The sequence below is a fragment of the Lynx rufus genome, unplaced genomic scaffold (assembly GCF_022079265.1).
Source record: "Lynx rufus isolate CCGP_SWC_20201006 ecotype Redwood Valley unplaced genomic scaffold, mLynRuf1.p SCAF_26, whole genome shotgun sequence".
Classification (NCBI taxonomy): Eukaryota; Metazoa; Chordata; class Mammalia; order Carnivora; family Felidae; genus Lynx; species Lynx rufus.
Window position 1 is genome coordinate 11,982,403 of NW_025814841.1, and position 9,718 is coordinate 11,992,120.

General features: G+C 37.6%; 1 protein-coding gene across 1 annotated transcript in view; it reads left to right on the forward strand.

Annotated features, from left to right (window-relative positions):
* VIRMA (vir like m6A methyltransferase associated) overlaps nt 1-8,255 on the forward strand; it is a 59,187-nt gene extending 50,932 nt beyond the window's left edge. Inside the window, exons 20-24 of the mRNA XM_047088878.1 lie at nt 180-276; nt 3,532-3,698; nt 4,157-4,488; nt 7,066-7,209; nt 7,908-8,255. Of these exons, the coding sequence (XP_046944834.1) occupies nt 180-276; nt 3,532-3,698; nt 4,157-4,488; nt 7,066-7,209; nt 7,908-8,062 (895 nt within the window). The 3' untranslated portion in view covers nt 8,063-8,255. The remainder of the gene's footprint in view (nt 1-179; nt 277-3,531; nt 3,699-4,156; nt 4,489-7,065; nt 7,210-7,907) is intronic.
* Nucleotides 8,256-9,718: the final 1,463 nt, after the last annotated feature.

Consider the following 9,718-nt stretch of genomic DNA (forward strand, 5'->3'; position numbering starts at 1 on the left):
TGGGCAGTTTCTGTACACATTGCTACAGTGTAATAAACTTGGCTTTTAAATACTAATTTTACTAACAGTTTTGAGGGTGACATTTTAAATTGTACATTGTACAGATTTTGCTTAGAAGGTAAGCTAAAATAATTTGATTTTGGAATTCTGCTTTTTACCAAATGTCTTTTCTGTTCTAGGACTGCATATGTGCTAGCTGATGTCATGGATGATCAGTTGAAATCCATGTGGTTCACTCCATTTCAGGCTGAAGAGATTGATACAGATCTGGATTTGGTATAAGTAATTTTATTACTAAATATTTAGAAAAAAGTTATTGTTGATTTTTTTGTTTTTTGTGTGTATTATTAGCACTAAAATAAGATACATGTTGTATGGCTGTTAAAAGCCCATTGAGGGGATGCCTGGCTGGCTCCGTCGTAGAGCATGCAACTCTTCATTGTATTGTAAGTTTGAGCCCCACGGTGGGTAATAGAGATTACTTAAAAATAAAATCTTAAAAACAAACAAAAAAAGGCCCGTTTGAGGACCAGTACTGCATTATTTTCATATCGGCTGCCCACTTAATGGTATCCAGGACATTCAGTATCTTATGCTACTTATTTTGCTTCTTTCTAGTTAGTGATATGTATATTTGAGAATGAGATGCTTTCTTTTTTCTCTTTCTGTTTTTTAGAGAGAGAGTGAGAGCAGGGGAGAGGGCCAGAGGGAGAGAGAGAATCTTAAGCAGGCTCCATTCTTGGTGGGGAGCCCGATGCAGGGCTTGACCCTGGGATCATGACCTGAGCCAAAATCAAGAATTGGACACTCAACTGACTGAGCCACCAAGGTGCCCTGAGAATGAGATTCTTTGGGGAAAAATTATGTTTTTGCCTAAGTACTCTGAGGCACTTTGTTTTCTTATATTTGCAGGGTATAGAATAGAGAAAAGTATCCCACAGAATTATAATTCATTTCTGTTTTGGGGTTTAAGGAAAGGAATGGTATTGTGGCAATCTACTTTTAATTTTGGGGCAAATGTGAAGAATCTATTTATTAAAATAACATAGGTACAAAAGGGAATTCACATTCTTAAACGTAATGCTGAACATGTAAGAGTATAGTTAAACATTTAAAATTAGAAGCATGCTGATTTATGTTTCTCAGAGCCATATTAGGGAGGATGATTTCAGCCACATATTATACTATATATTATTTTTTTCTTGATCAGAAAAATAAATATATTTGGATATTCCCTGGTCCAAAAAGTGTTAGTATTTATTATATGCAATAAGACTAAAAGAATTATTTACTTCATGCTTAAGGTGTATTTAATATATTTGAGAGCTCCTTTCCCTTTTAAACTATTGCATAAAATCTGGGGTGCCTGGAAGGCTCAGTTGGTTAAGTGTCTGACTTTGGCTCAGGTCAGGATCTCACCACCCGTTAGTTTGAGCCCTGTGTCAGGCTCTGTGCTGACAGCTCAGAGCCTGGAGCTGCTTTGGATTTTGTGTTTCCCTTTCTTTCTGCCCTCCCCCACTTGCATTCTGTCTCTTTCTCTCAAAAGTAAATAAACATTAAAAAATTTAATATCGCATAAAATCCGATTTAAATTGCATTAAAGAATTAATTTCTCACGGTGCCTGGATGGCTCAGTCAGTTGGGTGTCCAACTTTGCTTAGCTCATGATCTCAGTTTATATGAGTTCGACCCCTACATCAAGCTTGCTGCTGTCGATGTAGGGCCTGCTTCAGACTCCCTGTCCCCCTCTTCTCTGCCCCTCCCCTGTTCTCTCTCTCTCAAAAATAAATGAACATTTTTTAAAAAAAGAATTAATTTCTCTTGGGGTGCCTGGCTGGCTTAGTCAGTAGAGCAAGCATGTGACTCTTTTTTTTTTTTTTAATTTTTTTTTTTTTTCAACGTTTATTTATTTTCAGGACAGAGAGAGACAGAGCATGAACAGGGGAGGGGCAGAGAGAGAGGGAGACACAGAATCGGAAACAGGCTCCAGGCTCTGAGCCATCAGCCCAGAGCCCGACGCGGGGCTCGAACTCACGGAGCGCGAGATCGTGACCTGGCTGAAGTCAGAAGCTTAACCAACTGCGCCACCCAGGCGCCCCAAGCATGTGACTCTTGATCTTGGTGTTTTCAGTTAAAGCCCCACATTGAGCATAAAGCTTGCTTAAAAATTACAAAAAGGGGTGCCTGGGTGGCTCATTTGGTTGTGTCTGACTCTTGATTTCGGCTTGGGTCATGTTCCAGGGTTGTAGGATTGAGCCCCATGTTGGGTTCCACCTTGAACATGGAGCCTGCTTAAGATTTTCTCTCTCCGGCCCCTCTCCCCTGCTAGCACGCTCTCTCAAATTAAAAAAAAAAAAAATTTCTTCTTTAGTGTAAATTGTCAATGATTCTTTAGAACTGTTCTGTCCAATAGAACTTTATGCAGTAACAGAAATGTTCAGAAATGTGCTCTGTTTAGTATAGTAGCCATTAGCCTTATGTGACTGTTGAACAATGAAATGTTGCTAGTGTGACTGAAGAACTGAATTTTATTTTTTATTTAATTTTAATTAATTTAAATTTAAATAGGCACAAGAGGTTAAGGGGCTACCTACCATATCTAGCATCATAGATCTAAAATATTTGTTAGAAGGATGTTGTTTTCTTTATAACTTTTATATTGAATCACAACTGTCTTTATTGTAACCTTACATGGTTTAGAAAATTTGGGGTTTTAGGTTTGCTAAATTTAAATAAAACTTAAGTAAACATAATTTTTATTTCTCTGGAAGTAAACTTAGATTGGACCCTCATTAAATGCGTAGAACTTTGAGATCTGTGGCACAGAATCCTTTTATAATAGATATGTTGACTATACAGGGCTTACAAAGTATGTTATTTTCAGATTCTTTGGGAAACGTTTTGGAGATGCTACTTTATTAATTTATATAGATAAATTCTGAGTTCCTTGTCAGACAGCAGAGGCCTCCCAAATTTGACAACCCTTCTTTGAGGAAGAATGCCACTCTCTTCCATCCCTCCAAAATGCAGCTGAATTCCTAAGATTTTTGACTACCAATGATGTTGCTTTTTGAAAGGATAAGGGAAAGGGGTGCCTGACTGGCTTAGTCAATGGAGCATACAACTCTCGATCTTGAGATTGTGAATTCAAGCCCCATGTTGGATGTAGAGATTACTTAAAAATAAATTCTTCAAAAAAAAGGTGGGGGGGTGCACCTGGGTGGCTCAGCTGGTTAAGTGTCTGACTCTTGGATTCATCTCGGGTCACGATCTCTGGTTTGTGGGATTAAGCCCTGTGTTGGGCTCCCTGCTCACAGTGCAGAGCCTGGTTGGGATTCTTTCTCCTCTCTTTCTCTCGCTCTCTCAAAATTAATTAATTAAAAAAAAAAAAGGATGAGGGAAAGAGGCCGACCTATAATTTATTTATTATGAGTCAAAGCTAGTTTATAGGAAATAAGAATTTTAATAAATGTTACATTAATAATTATATTTAAGATTATTTTCCATTTTGTTTAATTTTTATGATTGCAGGTAAAGGTTGACCTAATTGAGCTCTCTGAAAAATGCTGTAGTGACTTTGATTTGCACTCAGAATTAGAGCGCTCATTTTTGTCAGAACCATCATCTCCAGGGAGAACTAAGACTACTAAAGGATTCAAACTTGGGAAGCACAAGCATGAGACCTTTATAACTTCAAGGTAAAACTTTTTCTACTGAAGATCTTGATTGTGGTCATGGAAGCTTATTTGTTGCAATGTATTTTAAGATAGACACTAACTATAAGAGAAAAAAGGAAGTTGACATAATACTTGAGTCATGAATATTGTTTGGAATTTTTTTTAAGATAATACTTTGGCCAGGATATCCCTGGTACTTTTGTTATGTTCTTCTACTTTATGAGAGTTTGGAAGATTTGAACAAGAGGTGAACTGGATTATTTTAAATAATTGTTAGTCATATCATAAAATGTGAGTACCATTCTTAGCTAGTTTTGTTGTCCATCCCTGGAGAGGAATAGAGATGTTTGCAGTGTTAACACAATTGAAATAAGAACTAATTGAAATGTAGTTTTCAATATTACAAAGACTGACTTAAATATTCATTGGAAATAGAAAAAAAAAGAGTAAGTTTTCATGGGGTGTTTTTATTTTAATAGCGGGAAGTCTGAATACATCGAACCTGCCAAACGAGCTCATGTTGTGCCACCACCAAGAGGAAGGGGCAGGGGAGGATTTGGACAGGGTATACGACCCCATGATATTTTTCGTCAGAGAAAACAGAACACAAGCAGACCACCATCTATGCATGTGGATGACTTTGTTGCGGCTGAAAGTAAAGAAGTGGTCCCTCAAGATGGAATACCCCCACCAAAACGACCACTCAAAGTATCACAGAAGATTTCTTCTCGTGGTGGATTTTCAGGCAATCGAGGAGGACGGGGTGCTTTTCACAGTCAGAATAGGTTTTTCACACCACCTGCTTCAAAAGGTAATTATTTATGTATATTTTCTAGTGGGTTAGAATATTGGAATATTAGCATATTTAATAGAAGTGATTTAGATGTGGGGCACCTGGGTGACTGAGTCAGTTGAGCGTCCGACTTCGGCTTAGGTCATGATCTCGCAGTTTGTGAATTCAAGCCCCGCGTAGGGCTCTGTGATGACAGCTCAGAGCCTGGAGCCTGCTTCAGATTCTGTGTCTCCCCCTCTCTCTGCCCCTTCCCCACTCATGCTCTGTCTCTCTCTGTCTCTCAAAAATGAATAAACATTAAAAAAAAAAATTTTTTTTTAAAAGAAGTGATTTAGATATAAGTGATTCAGATGAAGTACTTTTCAGTTACTACAATTAAGCGACTTCTCAGACCACTGGTAACTATTTTCTGAGTACTTTATTGGATAGAAAAAAGAAATCTTTTTTTTTTAATTTTTAAAAAATTTTTAACAATTTAAAAAAATTTTTTAAATGTTTAATTTGAGAGAGAGAGAGCAGAGTACAAGTAGGGGAGGGGCAGAGAGAAAGGGAGACACAGAATCTGAAGCAGTCTCCAGGCTCTGAGCTGTCAGCACAGAGCCCAATGCAGGGCTTGAATTCATGAGCCACGACATCATGGCCTGAGCTGAAGTTGGACATTTAACCAACTGAGCCACCCAGGCACCCCAGAAAAAATCTTTTTTAAGTTAATATTTAATTAATTACATGTTTAGTGATAAGTTTAAAAGAAGTCAGTTGGCTAATTATTTTCCTTTTTATATTGAAAATTGTGTTTATCCTTTCTGAATAGTACATATACAATCTCACAGTTCTACTTGCCAACAATTTCCTTAGGATTCTTCTAAGTAGTTAAGCATTGATTCTCTTATCTACTTCTTGATGTTATATTTGTTGTGGTTTTTTTTTTTTAAGATTTAATTATTTATTTATTTTTAAATTTTATTTTAGAGAGACAGAGAGAGAATGCGTGAGCAGGGGAGAGGGGCGGAGGGGGAGAGAGAAAATCTTAAACAGATTCCACACTTAGTGGAGGGCCTGACACGGGGCTTGATCCCACAAACTTCAGATCATGACCTGAGCTGAAATCAAGAGTTGGATGCTCAACCGACTGAGCCACCCTGGAGCCCCTTAAGATTTTATTTTTAAATCTCTACACCCTACATAGGGTTCGAATCCACAACCCCAAGGTCAAGAGATATATGTTCTATCGACTGAGCCAGCCAAACACCCCTATTTAATTTGTTTTAAATTATTTCAAGATTTTGCCTGTGAATGAATTCCATTTGAAATGTTGTACACCTGTCATACCTGTTTCAGAATGCTACCCTCCTTATGGGCTCTAGGGAGACCACTGCACAGCAGAGCTTTAAGTTACAAATCTTGTTTCTTTTTTTTTTTTTTTAAATTTTTTTTTTTTCAACGTTTATTTATTTTTGGGACAGAGAGAGACAGAGCATGAACGGGGGAGGGGCAGAGAGAGAGGGAGACACAGAATCGGAAACAGGCTCCAGGCTCCGAGCCATCAGCCCAGAGCCCGACGCGGGGCTCGAACTCACGGAGCGCGAGATCGTGACCTGGCTGAAGTCGGACGCTTAACCGACTGCGCCACCCAGGCGCCCCAAATCTTGTTTCTTTTTTAAGTTACTGTTGTGGAAAAAATTTTTTTAAAGATTTTTTTTTTTTTCAACGTTTTTTGTTTATTTTTGGGACAGAGAGAGACAGAGCATGAACGGGGGAGGGGCCGAGAGAGAGAGAGACACAGAATCGGAAACAGGCTCCAGGCTCTGAGCCATCAGCCCAGAGCCTGACGCGGGGCTCGAACCCACGGACCGCGAGATCGTGACCTGGCTGACGTCGGACGCTTAACCGACTGCGCCACCCAGGCGCCCCATAAAGATTTTATTTTTATGTAATCCCTACACCCAATGTGGGACTCAGACTCACAACCCCGAGATCAAGAGTTGCATACTCCACCTACTGAGCCAGCCAGGTGCCCCTACTATTGTGGAATGTAACAGAACTTGTTTTATTGATTGTCACAGTGGCTACTTTAACTTACTGCATGATATTTTTTGCTTCTGTGATTTATTAAACATTCCTTGTTTAAAAAAAGTTTCAAGATTTTAGAAACTAGGTATACTTGTAGAAATTATACTTCGCTAGTGGATTGTTGACATGTTTTCATGCTGCTGAGTTAAAGAGGTTGGTAGTGAAAGTGAATAGCAGTTTATATTAATAGCAAATACATAGCTGTGTTGGGACTATTATGTAAAACACTCTCATATCAACCCTTTGAGGTAGATTCTGTTAGTACACCCACTTTACAGAAGAGAAAACTATCAGCTGACCAGGATATATAAATGTAAGTGACAGAACCAGTATTTGAATGCTGGCGGTCTGGCTGTAGAGCCTCTGCTTCTAACCACATACGATGCTGCCACACTGTAGTATATAAGCCAGAATTTCACCGTTTCTCTTTCATTACTTTGAAGAATAAGAAAAGCCTGTTGAGTCTTTTTTAATTCAGTTGAAGTTGTGAAAATAGTAGGTTTTGATTGTGTTTTCTCTTTTTAGGAAACTACAGTCGTCGGGAGGGAACAAGAGGCTCCAGTTGGAGTGCTCAGAATACTCCTCGAGGAACTTACAATGAAAGTCGTGGAGGCCAGAGCAATTTTAACAGAGGACCTCTTCCACCGTTGCGACCACTTAGTTCTACAGGTATACATCCTTCCGAGTTGATATCGCTGAGGCAGGGAATTGGGTGGGGCGGGGGGGGGGCGTGGTGAAACCTCCTTTTTAAGTTGTCAGATGTCATATACTCTCATTCTGAGAGAGGATATTTTAGAACATAGACTTATAATTCTAAAGTCAATTTAATTTTATATCTGCAAATGAATGCCCAATGTTCATATTCTGTGGGAATAATAAAAATTCTGGATTCTGAATACACGTATAATCTGAGCAGTTTCACAGTGATGTGCTGATAATGAAAGCCAATCCTTAAGATACTTTTTTGACCAAAGTATTTTAGTAATAGAGATATTTTCATACAGTGTATTCTATTTTTGTTTATAATATTGGTGTTGTGTGAGTAGGCACATAACCTGTTTTTCCTCAAACATTACTATATCAAGTCCAGAATTCTTCTGGTCAGAAGTAGCTTTTGGTTTCATATTCACTTACTTTTTTTATAACAGCTTTATTTGCGATATAATTCTCACATATCATACGATTTACCTATTTAAGGTAGACAGTTCATCAGTCTTCATCACATTTACAGAAAGAACCTGCACATGGATTTTAAAGGGGCAAAGAGTAATTCCTCTCTTAGTTTGAGCTCAGTTTTGTAGGTTACTATTTCTATAGTGGGAATGTAAAGGGTGTTATGACTAAAAACTATATTCTTTTTTTTATAGGCTACCGCCCAAGTCCTCGTGACCGTGCTTCCAGAGGTCGTGGGGGACTTGGACCTTCCTGGGCAAGTGCAAATAGCGGCAGTGGAGGCTCAAGAGGAAAGTTTGTCAGTGGAGGCAGTGGTAGAGGTCGTCATGTACGATCCTTTACACGATAAAAATTCTTTTGGGAACATCCTGAGTGTATACGAACATTTCATGAGGACAATAAAAGTAAAATAAGACATTAAAGGACCAACTTAGACTTAGCAGTTATCTGGAGACATCTGAGAGAATATTTTTATCTGAAGAAAGCAGATTTTGTTTGATACCTAACACAAGATTTCAATAAAAATCCAAACTTTGTATGTACGTTTGTATATATTTTTTCCCTTTCATATATAACTATTTACAAAATTTCTTAGGTAGAAAATGAACAATGAAGTGACTTTGGTTTTAGTGTATTTTTGCCTATGCCACAGATGTCCTCAATACTTTCTCAGCTCATGGTGCCCTTTAGTGTTGCAGTAACTTTTTCACAGCACAGCTAAGCCAAAAGAAGTACCTAATACTTCTATTTATTAACAGTTGGGTCCAAACAGCTTCATAAGAATTTATATCATAACCATGAGTAACTGTGAACACTGCCACCTTCTTACTTTGGAACCAGCTTGGACACCATCAGTATCATTTCCTGTTCCACAATGCTTTTTGCATAGTACTTTTTATGAGAACTGCTGAAAACCTGGTTTTGCAAAGATACACTGTCATGGGAAAATTTAGTGCTAATTAAAGTACCTTGAAGTAGTAGTTTGTGTTGTGTCGTTGGACACAGTAACAGATGTGTTACTCCCAAAAATTTAAAATACCCTGTGACATCTGTGTTAATTTACTAGGATGCCCTGGTGCTGGGAATCTTTTGGCTGTACCAAAAGAAACCTGACACTCTTCTTCATATTAGAAAGAAATATGTACGTACTTTGTGTTTCAACTTTATACCTACTTATGCTATTTTATTATGCAATTTTTTAAAGCCTAAATGAGACATAGCCTAATAATGGTCTTTTGAGAGTCAGAAACATCTAATAAAGTCTGGACTTTACATACAGAAATAAAGTTGATAACTTTGAGAAAATAGCCATATTTTTCCCAAGGGTCTTGACTCAGCCTATATAACTGGCATAAAATATAGAGTTCTTAAACAACAGGAGTGTATGAGTCTCATGCCATCCCTATATCACTGTTTTGCCAAACTATTTGTGGGAATATAAAGTATGTTTGTTTGGAAAATACTTTAAAGAACTCTGAGCTCTAAAGACTCTGATTTAAGGAAAAGGTAATGGAAATCTTTTCATAACTATAGTAGCCTCAAAAAATCCAAGGTAACTTAAATCTCTTTCATTCCTGAAACCTAATGAGTTCATTCTCTCTAAAGATGCATTTTTCACATTAGCTAGAATTCAAAGTTTGTCCCTAATGTCTGACATAAGTACACAGAAAAATAGTTGTTTTTTAAGTAACTGCATTTCTTAAATAATAACATATGGCTATATACAAATACGTAATTACTTGACTAGTTTTTTAGCTTTAAGTTGAATATAATCTCTGAGAAATATTCAGGGTTGTTTCTGCTGTTTGCCTTAGATGATTCAGGCCAATATTTCAGACCAGCCAAGATAATAAATTAACATAAATGCAAATTAATACCAGACAAATTTAAAACGTCTTGAGTAATTAAGAGTCTTAGATAAACATGTTGACTATCCCTTTCATGCATGCATCACTCAGTTTTTATAGCAATCCAGCAAAGGAGATATACCATAATTTTATAGATA